Source organism: Phyllostomus hastatus, unplaced genomic scaffold (genome assembly GCF_019186645.2).
Source record: "Phyllostomus hastatus isolate PE091 unplaced genomic scaffold, TTU_PhHast_1.1 phas_contig_210, whole genome shotgun sequence".
NCBI lineage: Eukaryota > Metazoa > Chordata > Mammalia > Chiroptera > Phyllostomidae > Phyllostomus > Phyllostomus hastatus.
Window position 1 is genome coordinate 3749386 of NW_025333737.1, and position 14515 is coordinate 3763900.

Genomic DNA, 14515 nt, shown 5'->3' on the forward strand with positions numbered 1-14515 from the left:
ATCCAGTAAATAGAGTCTTGAATAATGTCTGCCTGTCTCCTAAGTTCAAGGCATTGTTCTGGTACTGGAAAGCACAAACCTTTTCCTTTCTTTACCCTGTTCATGAACTTCTACCTTGTTTACTGTGGACCCAAATCTTTCTGCTCGTCCTAGACCTGAGCTTTCTTTTCCTGCTTCTAGTAGCAGCCATTTCTAAGCAGTCGCTGCCAGTTAACCAGCAGTGTCACCAAAGCATGGCATCTGCGCCCTCTGCCTTCTAGCACACTCACTAGCCTACTTCTCTTCCAGTCGATACCCAGTGACATGACTCTGAAGTGGGGTCTCCTTGAGCCAAGCCAGCTGAAGCCACAAGCTGAGCATTCAGTCAGCTTAGCCCCTGGTCTGTATGGCTGCTTCTGCAAGGGGCGGAAGTAGGGAGGGAGTCAGTCAGCGGAGCCTAGGCTCCCAGCCAAGCCCCTTTCCTTTTGCTTTGGGCAGTTTGTGCACTCACTCACTCACTCACTCAGCAAGCCTTTAGTAAGCACCTTCTGTGTGTACTCAGGGGAGACCCTCCCTCAGAGAGAGGGACAACGGAGCAGAGGCCCCTCGCAGGAGCCTGATCTCCTGAAAGAGCTCTGTTCTCAGAACCTTTTCCTTTTTCACTGGAAGCACAGCATCCGCGGAGCCCCCAATGGGAGGCTGCGGGAGATGGGAACAAAGAGACTGTTAACATTAATGAAACGCATTGAGTGGGTATTTCCGCAGTCTCCAAAGGAAGGCAGGTTTTTCCTCTTTCATTTTGGAAAGTGACAGCTGACAAGGGCCAATACAGACTATTTTTGGCTCTCAGGACTTAAAGATTCTCTGAATCCTTTCTTCTCAAATTCCTTCCCTGCTGCCCTGTCATTATTGTCACCCCCCACAAGGAAATAAATAAAGCTTTTTGATCTTCACCCAGTCAGGCTGAGAGTAAGCTGTAAACAAAAGTGAACTTGTGACGTGGGGGTGGGGGACGATGTTGGCAGCTTACTCCTCTGCTCCTGAAAAAGAAGCATCCTGTCTGCTGGGCCAGTTTGCCCACCCTGTGAGCCTGACGCCCCAGCTGCCAGTGCTGAACAGAAAGCTAATGCCTCACTGCCACTGCAGACTGGAGAGTAGTCACTCTGGGTGCCCCCTCTACCAGGATGTCCTAGGGAAGGGACTGAGGGCCCTGACAATCAGCTCTGCTTAGAGCTGTCAGCCCCCAGGCCAGCGTGGCCTGGTAAGAACTTGGAGAGAGCTCCCTGTAGGAGAATAACAACTCCTGGTTACCTCTGTAAGAACAGCCATGGTCTGGCTCTGCCAGGTACTGGACTTGTGGAAGCTGTTCTGCTATTCCTGTCTTCAGTGAGATCATGTGTAAAATAAGAAAGAGTCTTGATAGTACCTGCTTCCTAAAGCAGTAGCAAGTGTTTACTGAGGTAGCCTGTCACTTAGCACAAGCCCTGGCCCGTTATAAGTACTCACTAAATGTTAGCACTGCTGCTGTTGTGGGGCCTGAGGCCAGATTTGAAACAAAGGCTAGGATTGACAAAGTAGTTAGCCTCTTCCACCTTAGGCCCGCAAAAGGGAAATCTAGAAGGACTGGTTGGCTTGGCACTGATGAGCTCCCTCTCCTTCTTTGCTCTCCTTCCCCTTCTCTCTCTCTAGGGGACACTACACAGAAAATGAGAACTGCTCACTGTCCTACCCCAGCCGAATTGGACGCGTATGCTAAGAAGGTCGCAAACAACCCACTGACTATAAAAATCTTCCCCAACAGTGTGAAGGTTCCCCAGCGGAAACACGTTCGTCGTACTGTGAACGGCCTCGACACATCAGCCCAGCGCTACAGCCCCTACCCGACTCAGGCTGCCACCAAGGCAGGCCTGCTTGCCATTGTCAAAGTGCCAGCCAAAAGCATACTCAAGGACTTTGACGGCACGCGAGCCCGGTTGCTCCCTGAGGCCATCATGAACCCCCCAGTGGCACCCTATGCTACTGTGGCACCCAGCACTTTAGCCCACCCCCAGGCCCAGGCTCTGGCCCGCCAGCAGGCCCTGCAGCATGCACAGACCCTGGCCCACGCCCCTCCCCAGACGCTGCAGCACCCTCAGGGTATCCCGCCACCCCAGGCACTGTCCCACCCTCAGAGCCTCCAGCAGCCTCAGGGCCTGGGCCACCCTCAGCCCATGGTCCAAACCCAGGGCTTGGTCCACCCTCAGGGTCTGTCTCACCAAGGTCTCCAGCACCCCCCCAATCCCTTGTTGCATGGAGGCCGGAAGATGCCAGACTCAGATGCCCCCCCGAATGTGACCGTGTCTACCTCAACTATCCCCCTCTCAATGGCGGCCACCCTGCAGCACAGCCAGCCCCCGGACCTGAGCAGCATTGTGCACCAGATCAACCAGTTTTGCCAGACAAGGGCAGGCATCAGCACTACCTCAGTGTGTGAGGGCCAGATCGCCAACCCCAGCCCCATTAGTCGCAGTCTGCTCATCAATGCAAGCACCCGGGTGTCGACCCACAGCGTCCCCACACCAATGCCTTCATGTGTGGTCAATCCCATGGAGCACACCCACGCGGCCACAGCCGCACTGCCTGCTGCAGGCCCTGTCAACCTGCCCACGGGCATCCCTCGAGCCCCCACTGGCTACCCTAGCGACCTCAAGCCAGTCACCTGGAACCAGCATCAGCTGGCCCACCTACAACAGATGTGCAGTGAGGCTGGTGGGACGCCAGCCCCTGGCCTGACAGGCAAGCATGCAACAGGACGTGAGTTGGCAGGGCCTGGCTTTGTGGGCAAGGCCCCTGCCTACCCGCAGGAACTCTGCCTGGCACAGTCCTTCCATCTGAAGCCACCCCTGGAGAAGCCAACCCCATCCCCACCGGTCAACGGCCTGGCAGCCCCACTGGCCTACCCCAATGGTCACTACTTCCAACCCCTGTGGAATAACATCCTGCCCACTCCCAATAGCGACAGCTCGGGGTCTCAGGACCTCACCATGCCGTTCCACGGTGGGCAGCCCACAGGTGCACCCCTCGACTGTGTGGCAGCTGCTGGGGCCCACTACCGAGCAGGGACCGGGGGCGGTCCGGTGGCGAGCCAGAACAGCTTGATGCAAACAGTGGATTACCTAAGTGGGGATTTCCAGCAGGCCTGCTTCCGAGAACAGAGCCTGGCCATGCTGAGCAAGGCTCACCGAGCCCCTGGCAACCGAGCCCCTGATCCCACAGATAGTCAAAGTCTTCATATTCAGCACCCTGGGTATAGATAGGTAGCCCTGGTGCCCTCCACAAGCTACACATCATATACCCCCTCCTAGGTTTAGTCTTACTTTTGAGTAATTGGATAGTTCAAAGTTTTATTGCTCCAATGTGATCATTCTTAGATGTTTAAGAAAGGGAATTTGGTGGGGTCTAACAGAACAGAGGGGGATCCTCTGTGCCCTCATTCTGTCCCCTCCGCCAGGCCGCTTTTGGGTTGTTAGGACCTGGTCCCAGTCCCAGGCTTTTTTCTTAGCTGCCTGCCTGTCAGTCATGCGCCATGCCTACACCCCTCTGTCCCCTTGCAGTTCTCATCAGCCGTCAGCTCTTTTTCTTGCTCTGCCTTTCCCTTAGGACTGTGGTTGGGCTAAGGAAAGGGCCCTTAGTGAGGTGCCCAGCCTCCTAAGCTAGGCCCTCCCTGTTTGTCTTTATCTGGACTGAGAAGCCAGACTTCTCAAGTGCTCTGGAAGCTACTTCCTTATTCACCCTGAAGACTTCAAATCAAAACTGACCAGTCTTTATCTCCTCTCAGCCTTTCTCCATCCCTCAAGGCTTTGTTTTACATCTACGTTGATTCCAGAGCCACTTAACTTGCCCTTGCCACCTTTCTCAAGGGCATCATCCTACAGGCACTTAGCCACCATCGTGAAAGGGGGGGGGGGTATCTTTGTGTTGGTGTCTTGGTTCCTGACTCCTTTTTCCAAACCTTCAGTGACCATCCAGCACACCCAAGATCCCTTTCTCACTGTCCTCTCCTAATTCACCTGCTGCCCTCATCCTCCGCCCCCTCAAAAAGACGAGCAAAACAAACAAAAATTGATCTTGAGGAGTTAGGTAAGGGATGATCACATTGGAGTTTCAAATTAAAAACACCAAAAAAAAAAAAAGGCATTTTTGGTTCTCGACACTGGCTAAGAATATTGCTCTACACTGTAAGTTTTCAATGTCATGTTTCTGTGTGAATGTAGTGTGGGTTTGAGTAGCATTGTGTGTGAGTAGCCCCACAGGTACATTTACCTTCTAGACACCTCCTTTTGCAACCCCTCAGTTTGATGAGAAAGAAAGAAAAACACAAAGCCTTAAGCTCTTTGAATTCTTCCTTTACCAAATGAGCATGGTTCTAACAGCCGAAGATGGGCGTTCATTGGAAACAGCCCCTCCTGCCCCTCATCCATCCTCCGCCCATACCCACCCCATGCTCACTGCATCTCACTCCCAAGTGACAGTCGGCTAGAAATATAAACTTTTCTGTAACTTTAAACTTAGATTATGTTTTGTTGTAATTTTTGCACCCTTTTGTTAAAGATGCATAGTTGGGCTCTGCCCTTTTTAACCAAATAAGCCCTCCCTTTTCCTCTTGTCTCTGGGGAATGTGAGCTGATGTTCTTATTTAAGATTTTGGGTTTTGTTTATTATATGCTATCCACTGTTCTTTAGCCAGAAATTCTCTAGTGATCTGAAGCAGTGTGACTGAAGACCAGTTTTTAAATTATGTGTTGGCAAGTTGCCTTATATTTAAAAAGAAAAAAAAAGCCTGATTGTGTTATGCCAAATGATAGCAACATGAAGTCCTAATTTATTGTTCCCGATTGTTTTCCTGCCGTCTGTGAACACTGGTACCTCCTTGTCCCTGAGCCCTCGGAGCACCTCTTGCTCCTGGTGCAATGCCTTCTCCCACGGCGTTGGCCACCATCTCACCCAGGGCCCCTTCCAGTTCTTGCTTCTCTGAGTTAAATTGAAAGAGCACTACTGTCTCCTTTATCCCTTGCTTGAGCTTCAAACCAGATATTTTTGCTGTGATTTTTTTTTCTAATGCCTCTCCCCGAAAGGTGAGCTGCCATTTTAGGAAATTGGACCAGACACCAAGTTGGGGGCTTTAAATCAAACCTCAAACCCATCTTCCTGTGTGGGGGTGCAACTCTCTGAAGCTCTCACTCTCACCCCTAATCTGCATGGAAAATGTACTGTGACCCCACCTCCACTCTTAACTGCCCTCGCCTTTGGTGTGAGATGTTTCCTAGTTCACCCTGAGCCCCTCACCCCTCTGCCAGCCAACCCCCAACCAGCAATAAGAGGCCAGACCAGGGCCTCCTACCCATACTCCCTGCCTCCATCCCACACTGCCCCTAGGGAATACCAGGATTCCTCAGCTGTCCACATACTGTAGCATTCATTCTCCACCTCCCTCATCTTCTCACCTGTGGTGGTTTATGGGTGTGATGGGGTTTTTAAGATTATTATAAACCAGTAAAAAGAAAGAAAACTCTCAATCTTGTCCTATTTGTTTATAACGCCTCATTTACTAAAAAGGACGTAGTTCCTCATTCTTAAGAGGGGGTCTCCTATTCATCTCATGAGAAGCTTTCCCAATCCATTATTGCACACCATGTGCTGAGGGGATTGTAAAGCATAAAAGTAGATTCTTCAGTCAGCCCCCAGAAGGTACCCAGCTGGCTGGACCTCTCCCTGGGCAGGACAGCTGGCGCCTTGAGATCTCCTGGGGAAGTATGGTCTGCCGCCACCCTTCAGTGAGGAGCTGCAGTGTGCTGCCACTTCCACTCCGAGGACTGTACGTCATTGGAAAAGGAGTGTTTGGCTAATAAGCCATTTAAGACCAAATGTGCCTCCCTTCTGCCAACAACACTGGAATTTCCGAGGGCCTCTGACGGAGGTGGTATTAAGTGCTCTAATCTATAACATGAAAAGTGGCTCTTTGGTGACTTGAATCTTGAGGATTGAGAACTGAAGAACTTGCCCCTTTTTTGTCTGCAGGGGGGGAAATACAAAAGAGCTATTTACAGTTGACCCTTGAACAACATAGGGGTTGGAGGGGCCTACCCACCCCCACCCCTCCACACACAGTAGAAAATAACGACTCCAAGTTTTACTAATAACCTACTGATTAGAAATCTTACCAATAACAGTCAACACATTTTGTATGTTTTATGTTGTATATTCTGTATTCTTTGTAATAAAGTAAGCAAGAGGGAAAAACGTTTTAACAAGAATACATTTACAGTATTTATTGAAAAAAGTCCAGTTCAAGCCTGTGTTGTTCAGGGGTCAACGAGATTCCCCATTCCTTTTTGCTGAGTATGGATTTGGGCCACAGTGTAATGGAAGAAAGGGAAGATTCCACAAGATGTGGGATTCGGTGAGGGTGGAATCACTGTCAGTAGCAGGAGTCAGTGGGTGGCTGTCAGAATACCGTTGGAGTGGGAAGCACTCTCCCCTCGTGGGCATGCTTGTATTTGCAGGTTGCCCTCTCGTGAAGGGGCTTTCACTCCTTCCCTACTCATGCCACCCCTGTGAAAGAGAGCCCTGTTACGTCTGTCACAGGAGACCTGCAGTCAGCCCCAGGTCACAGAGGTAGTGTAGACAGTGAGGTGAGAGAGCAGTTCACACTTTGTTGCAGAACCTGGCCTGAGTTCCATAAGGCAATCGAGACTGCCTGCAACAGCTGGGAGGAGGGCGAGGCCTGGGCGGGCGTGCAGCTGACTGCAGTCCCCTCTTGTTGCACACAGCTGTGGGCGGCATGTTCTGGCTTGCTGCAGCAGCAGTCTTGCCCACCAAGAGAACCCAAGTTTGGTCCAGTGTCCAACTTCTGTCGGAAAGATGGTTCCACCTGTTGCCTGAAACAAGTGCTTAAGTGAAGGCATTCCTTCTGCTAGAGCCCATAGTTATCCCCACCAGCTTCCAGGCATCCCGTACCGAGATTCTTTAGCTGGTGAAGGGGCTGTCTTTATCAGAAAGGCAGTCAGGGCCCCCATTCACTCCCTAGATCAGTGAATTTGACTTTTTGAAGGCTACGCTGGTTTCCCAGGCAGGCTGTGTCAGGCTGTCCTTTCCTGTCACTTTCTAAGAAGGGCTCCCTTCACCTGAGCTGTGTGGTGAAGGCAAGAAAGAACTACAGCCCTCAAACCTTCCCTTCACTAGATGTTTCTGTTGTAGGGCTTCACAGGGCCAGCCAAGATTAAGGTGCCTTATACTGACTGGCTCATCTTTACAACAAATCTAGGTGAGCAGGATTACTCTGATTTTACTAGTGAGAACAGATACCCCACATATAGCTAAGTAATCTGTCAAAAAGGAAGCACAGCAAGGGTCCAAACCAAAATTCAACTATTGGCAAAATTAAAAGGAGCTATACTTCTAAGGATTGCTGGAGCTTCAAACAACCCAGGTCCTGCCCCAAACCAGCTTAAAGACCACTGAAGTCAATTCACTCCTCTGTTTTTACTTCATCAGTCAAGTGTGGATAATCACAGGCACCCACTGAGGCTTAATAGGAAAACCAAATGAGTATGGATGAGAAAATCCAGTTGCCTTATACACCTTGAAGGCCCCTTTGCTCAGCTCAGTTTCTGGTTGTGGGCTGGACTTTGGAGTCAGGTTAACGTTCATCAAGCACTTACTTTGTGCCGAGGACATGCTTTGTCTGATTATTAAGTCTTCACTATGGCCTAAGGTAGGCTCTTCTATTGTGATAAAAGCTGTTTAACTTGACTGTTGCATTAAATGAAATAACACAGGTAAAGTGCTTAGCAGTGTCTGCCACATGAAAATAATAAGTGGTAGCTATTATCACTAGACCAAGAAAGAGTTGCCCAGGGCAGAGGCACTCTCTTTGGTGGCCTATCTGGGATTCCAACTTGGTAATATTCAGAACCTGCACCTTCGCCATGTAACCACCAGAGGGCAGCGCAGGCATCTCATCCAGACAAAGCTTGATGCACTCCCCCTGCCGTCCACCAGAGGGCGACCCAGCAGGGCAGCTGGATCCTGGCGCCAGAGTGGCTGCAGCTTATCTCAGACTGGTGGTCCTCTGCTTTCACCGTTGGGCCCAGCCTTCCAGAACCCTAACCAACACAGATGAGTCAGACTGGAACCAAATTAATAAATACAATTCAGGATTTATTAAAAATCAGGGCTCCCCTGCTGCGCCCTCCTGGCACTAAGTAAATAAATAACCAGAGAAGGTACAGCTGGGGAAGGGGGAAAAGAAATCAGATCTCAAGACAGATTCTTTAACTACCCAACTCCCCCTTCCCCCCTATGGCTCTTGGGACATAGCACCAGCAGGCACCTCAGTCCAGGTAGAGTGTGGCTGGCACCAAGGGATGTCTGCCCTGCCCAGGAGAGGAGACAGGCCCTAGGATCACTTGTTTCCAAGCCCTTGACAACCCCAAGGCCTGCTTGCCACAGGGGCCAGGGCTGAAGCACCAATAGGAGGCACCTGAGGGTGGTAAGGGAGGGGGGGGGGGATAGGGTAACAGAACCTAGGCTGCAGAAGCAGCTGAAAGAGGGTCCTGCCCCCTTCTCCAGGCTCAGCCAGTGCCTAACAGAGGTCATGTTCCACCCCCCTTTCTCCTGGAGCCCTGTGTGTGCTCAGCTGAGGATCTTTCGGGGTAATTCAACCGAGGCACGGATGAAGACTGCATCATCCCGCACATAGTTTCGCTTGCGGATATCCTGGTGGGAGATGAACTTGGGGTAACCAAAGCCCAGAGAACTCTCATCCAGGGAGCCCCGCCAAGTGCCTGGTTTTTGGAAATTCTTCCAGTTTGGGTCAGGGTGAAAGGTCTCAGTGACATGCTGTGGCTTAGCCAACCCAGGGTCACTCTGATCCAGCAAGGAGAAGGTGACACGGCGGGCAAAGGGCCACTCAAGGAGATTGTCAAAGGCACCTGGCAGCACACGAATGTAGAGCGAGAGGTGTGTGCCCTCACCACTGCCATTGCCATTGAGGAACGCAGACACCTGCAGCTTGTAGCCATACTTATGTGTGTAGAAGGCAGGGCTAAAGCACTCGAGGTTGGGCTTGGCTTTGGCTTCCTGTAGCCGTCGCCCGTAACTGCCAATCTTCCAGATGAGCACACCATCACTGCCTACGGACAGCTCCTCCAGCTCTCTGCGCAGCTCCTGCAGCTCCTGCCGCTGCCGGTTCACCAGGGCACACATCATGGCCAGATGGGGCTTCATGCTCTCCTCCACGTGTCTCGCCATTGCTAGCTTAGGGCACTGTTGGCAAAGCCCCAGGCCATGGGATAAAGGAGAAGAGTTATCAGTAGGGGCAGACCCAGAGCAGAGGGGAGGAGTGGGTACACAGGGTGGCAGGTATCCAGCTCTCAATGAGAAGGAGGCTGGCAGCAGGGGGAAGGGCCAAAAGGTTCAGAGCTGCAGAGCAGGGACTACCCAGGGCTCGGGCCCCTATGTCCATGCCTGAGACTTCAAGGACCAAGAAGCAGGCTGATAGGAAGGAGGAGGGGCATCTCACCCTGTGCTTGCAGCCGGAGTCTTTGAATGGACACAGCACCAGAGCAGTGCTACAGCTGTCCTTCAGATGGCCTGGCAGATCCTCCCGAGCCACGGTTCCCACACCACACTGGTTGGGGCAGGGCACAGGCAACCTTGGGCACTGGTACTGGTGGCTCTAGGACCGTGGAGACAGTGGTCAGTAGTAGCCTGACTGCCTGCTACCTACCCCACAGCCCAGTTCAGTGAGGGCCTCACCTGGATGGTGTCAAAGACAAACTCCTTGGCACAGTATGCGCAAGGCTGGGTGCGCTTGGGACACTCAGAGGTGGCATGCTGGCCTAGCAGCCGTCGCATCATGCGGGCACCACACTTGTTCTCACAGTACACACTCTCTTGGGGACACACACCCTCATGGCTCTGTGGAAAAGCCAGAGGGGCTGAGTCAAGGGATCCCTGGGCCACTAGGTGCCCCACTCTTCCTTTACCCTTAGCCAAGCCCCACCCACCTCAAAGGCCTCCCCACTGAAGTCACAGCCACAAAACTCGCACTTGAGGCGCCGCTTGGGGCAGTCGTGCTGCAAGTGTGCGGGCAGGTCTCGGCGGCTCAGCTTGGTGGGGCAGCGATTGGGGCAGGGGACCACATTGAAGCTGCAGGTATTCAGGTGACCCTGGTGGGAAAGACTGTGGTTAGTGCCTGCCAAGTGAAGGGTAGTCCCCACCCCCATCAGAGCCTCACCTGCAGGTGGCGAAGTGGCCCACTCCAGCGGCAGCCCTCCTCACTGTGGATGCAGCGGATAGGCAGGCTCAATACCTGTACCTCCAGCTCTGGGTCCGGGTAGATCTGGGGACGCGGGTGGGAGAAACTTTTCGGGGTCAGAGCCTGCTATGTTCCCCACGTCCTCCTCCACCACCAGAGAGGCTAGCTCTACCTTAGAGCCAATAAAAGCCTCTCCTGGGCTACGTTCCCCTCTGTGCCCAGGGACAAAGGGCACAGTAGGCAGTATCTGCTCCATTGCTGAATCCTGGGGTCCCCAACATGTCTGCACATGATACTCCCTTTGGAGTGACAGCCAATAAGCCTGCTCAGTCTCGGGCAGCCCCCAAACTCTCTGCTTCCTTTCCTCTGGTGGAAGGGTCCTGGCCCTCAGCCACAGGTCTGGCCTGCCACCTGGAGGGGAGGGGAGCACTTCCTGTGGGCACAGAGCACCTCCGTGTACCCCCATAGACTGGGCATAGTGCCTGTCCTCCAGGGCAAATATGGGCCTCATTTGCAAACTGGCCTGGTGGGCGGGAACAGGCCACCTTTGTGGGGGCGCATGATTCGGAAACACTAGGTTGACATTGGCCCTGAGCCTACTGGCTGCCAGTAGCTCCACCCTCCACCAAGGGCAAGAGCATGTACCTGGGCCTCTGCCTGGCTCAGTGGACTCACCTTGGCATAGTCCAGAGGAAGCTGGTCCTCAGGGCATTTGAAGACTCCTTCACTGTGAAAGGGGAGGGGACAGGGTCAAGGCTCCCCACACTAATTGGGAAGGGAGAACCTCAGGCTCCACCCCCTCAACCAGCGCCGCCTCCTTCCCTCACCAGACCGGTTCCTAGCCAGCCCCACCTGAGAGGGCAAGCAGAGTCCTGAGGGTACCGGCTTCCCCAGGACCCCAGATGATCCCAGCTCTTGTCCTGGGGAGGGGAGTTCTGGGCCCACTGGCAGCAGAGACAGCTGCCTCAGACAGCATTTGGCCAACAGGTGGCAGCTGGCACCCCTCCCCCCAGGATGGCAGCTGGACTGGGAAAGAACAGGCAGCTCAGCCATGCCCTCCTCCCAGGATAGTTTTCATTGGCTGGATGAAGAGCTGATGGGGTGGGGGTGGGGGGGGGGGGGGGGGCAGGCAGGGTGAACAGGGATGGGCTGAGATTAAGTGCCAGGGCTTCCCAACCCCTGTGAGAGTGCCCAGCCAAGAACCCTGGGCAAAGGTCAGCTAGGGGCCACCTTATCCCATCCCTTCCCTCCTCATGAGGGTGTGTCTCCTAAAGCAAAGAGGCAAGGCTCGCTTCAAGGCACTGTGTCTACTTCACTCCCATCCAGTCCTCAGCACCTGTCTGAGAAGGGGCTGAATATCCCTATTTTGCAGATGAAAGCTGACGCTACAGCTGAAGCGGCACCTGGATGTGTCTGATTCCACAGCTCAGACAGGTTCTGCTACACCACACAGCACACGGAAGAGAGGCTAGGGCAAGGCAAACTGTCGAGGCAAGCACAGCCAACACTCTGCACAGCATGCATCCGAAGCCCGTTGACCCTGCCCGCTGCCCTCCCTCTCCACCAGGCAGTTAGCACTCAAGGAACCTGCTGGCGTGCCTCCTTCTGCCTATATGGCCTTGCTGACCCTGGCCAGGACGAGTCAAACATGCCTGCCGTGGCCTAGGCAGAGCAAAGGCTCACCCAGCAGGACTGAAGGCCCTCAGGCATGGTGTTTGAGTCAGTTATGTGGGAAGCAGTCAGGAATGGGGCAGAAGCAGAGGCCACATGGCGACCCTGTCAATAATGGTACTTCCCGGAACCTGGGTAGTCCATTCCCCAGATGCCCAAAGGATTTCTGGCACCAACCTCCTCTCCCGGACCCCACTACTACCATCGGCTGTGCCAACAATGCAGAGAACAATACATGCCCAGGCACTGACGAGGTGTGCCCGCGCCCACGGGGCAACCAGCCTTCCGGGGCCAACCTGGCAGGAGTGGGTTAACAGGGGTAGGCTGTGGGGGAGGGGGGGTCTGCTTGGTTGCTTCAGGAATGTGCTGACCACTGGCTTTGGAGACAAGGAGGGGACTGGGGCAAGTCCCCAGGCCTCAGGCAGATTAGCCTGGGCAGCTGAGGGCCCCACCAGGACAAAGTTTCCTGCCAGTGCTGCGGACACCCTTCCTCGCACAGTGTCGAGTGGTGGTGTGGTGGTGAGGGGCAGAGCCTGTCCAGCCACCTCTTCTCTCCTCCCTCCAGTGGCCTCAGCAGCAAAATTCAGGCACTAGGGGAAAGGGGGAGGCAGAGGCAGAGACTGCTCCAGGCTGTGCAGTGGAGGCCCAGGCCCAGGGGAGAAGGCCGGATGGGGGGAGGGGGCTGTGGGAGAGGAAAAGGGGATTTCCGGGGGAAGGAGGGGCAGCAGCAGCAGCGGAGAGGGGCAGAGGAGGTGGAGGGAAAGGGGCCTGGCCGCCCCCTCCTGGATCCTTCCCTGAGGCAGTGGGGGTGGGTCAGCTAAGTTGTGGGGGTGCTCAGCTGGCCTCATCTGGAAACCAGAGGGCTAGGGAAGGGCACTGGAGAAGACAATGGGGCTGTGTGTCGTAGGGGAGTATGTGTGTACACAGGAGGGAGGGAGGAGGGTGAGGGAAAAGGAGGAGGGGGCAGCATAGCGGCGTGTGCAGGAGCATATGTGAGGGCAGGAGCCGGCCCAGGCTTCGGGGAACAGAAAACAAAGGGCCTGCTGAGATTTCCGCCAGCCGAGGAACTGCAGAGGACAGCCGGAGGGAAAGAAGGAGGGAGGGAGGAAGGGAGGGTGCACTAAAGGCAGGAGCCCCTTAGATGCTCTCCTGGCCCACACCCTTCCGCAAACAGCCTCCTGACACAGGGCAGTGGCTGGCTCAGGCCTCCCTGGTGATCTTGGGACACAACCTCCCAACACCTGGCCTGAGCAGCTATGAGTGTGGGCAGGAGACTCAAGACCACAGGTCACCCAGAGCCCAACGGATACCAAGAGCCCCAGGGGGTACCTGGGTCCCTCACATCTGTAGACCACCCAAGGCACCCAAGATCCCCAGGGGGTCAAAAGGGACACCCAACAGCTTCCTCTTCAGGGGAGATGGACATCACAGCCCTCCCTCTATTGTGTGCCCACACAGAGCCGGGACTTAAATCCCAGATAAGCCTTTAAGAAACTGTGTGACCATAGGCAAGTCAGACCTTTCTTTGAATCTTTCTGTGAAATGGGAGAACAATAGCTGCCATTCTTGTAACATTCCAAGAATCGAAAGAGATTAGTTAAATGGGTGAAAATTCCGGAGGTTTAAGGTGCAATGCTGGAGGGAGGGTTTTATCGTCCTCTTCCCAGAAGGATTCAAAGTTCAAGGATGAGGCCGCTGTGGCTCCCAGGTGAGGGGGAAGGGCCGGCTACCAGTCAGGAAGGGCGTTTTTTTCCCACCACCAATCCGCAGAGAGGCATTGAATTCTTCAGACCGGGCGCGGGAGCCGGTGTAACCCGGAACCCTACGGATTTGTAGTGTTTGGGATTTTCCTTTGGGGCCTGACGTCATCACCGCCCTGTGATGTCACGGTGGGAGCCCCTGAGGTCATGGGGCCAGGTGCAGACAAAGGCCCGGTGTGCCTCCAGCCTGGACCCCTCCCCATGCGGTGTCCCCCGCACCCGAACCCGCCATCCCCGTTACCCCCTGCCCGCACCTGAGGAACTCCTGCAGGCAGGTGTCGCAGAAGCGGTGGCCGCAGGTAGAAACCTGCACGGGCTCGCGCATAGGCTTCCCGCACAGTGGGCACAGCAGTCGCCGCTTGGGCTTCTCCAGGAACTTGTAGTCAAAGCCGGGCATGGCGAGCGGGCGGGCACGGGCGAGCGGGGGCCGGGCACGCGGCGGCCCCACAGCCCGCGCCTCGCTCGGGCCGCACTCCCGGCTCCGGGCAGCACCGAATGTTGGCCGCGGCCGGCCGCTCAGCCCGCCCGCCCCCAGGCCGGAAGAGGGGGCGGAGCCGCGCCCGCTGGGTCCTAGCGCCAGTGCCTGTCGTGCTACCCTCCCACCCGCGAGGATGCTGTTCGGGGTCGGCGTTTGGCTGGGCTTGCTCTCTCCCTGAAGCAGCGGCTCCTCTTTCCCCTTGGGAAGGGAGATCGTGGCTCCGCTTCTTCCCAGAGCTGTGAAGGAGTGGAGCTGGGGCGGGGCGGGGCGGGGGAGAGGGGCCTAGGGGACTTGCCAGGCCGCACTACAAAGGTTCACTTCTCTCGG

At 54.8% G+C, this 14515-nt stretch overlaps 2 protein-coding genes across 6 annotated transcripts in view; one reads left to right on the top strand and one right to left on the bottom strand.

Moving 5' to 3' along the window:
- Positions 1 to 4589, top strand: part of FAM222B (family with sequence similarity 222 member B) — a 64824-nt gene extending 60235 nt beyond the window's left edge. For 4 of the 5 annotated variants that reach the window (XM_045837511.1, XM_045837510.1, XM_045837512.1 and 1 more), the window contains one exon: positions 1669 to 4589. In XM_045837511.1, coding sequence (XP_045693467.1) covers positions 1669 to 3275 — 1607 coding nt within the window. In that variant the 3' untranslated portion in view covers positions 3276 to 4589. The remainder of the gene's footprint in view (positions 1 to 1668) is intronic. The other variant, XM_045837514.1, reaches the window with a different exon arrangement.
- A 1-nt stretch (position 4590) lies between these two features.
- Positions 4591 to 14237, bottom strand: TRAF4 (TNF receptor associated factor 4). Its single transcript, XM_045837515.1, has 7 exons — positions 13965 to 14237; positions 10955 to 11006; positions 10259 to 10363; positions 10029 to 10190; positions 9778 to 9939; positions 9542 to 9697; positions 4591 to 9285 (listed from the first exon to the last, which is right to left on the bottom strand). The coding sequence occupies exons 1-7, from the start codon at positions 14105 to 14107 to the stop codon at positions 8653 to 8655; spliced, it is 1413 nt and encodes a 470-aa protein (XP_045693471.1). The 5' UTR covers positions 14108 to 14237; the 3' UTR covers positions 4591 to 8652.
- Positions 14238 to 14515: the final 278 nt, after the last annotated feature.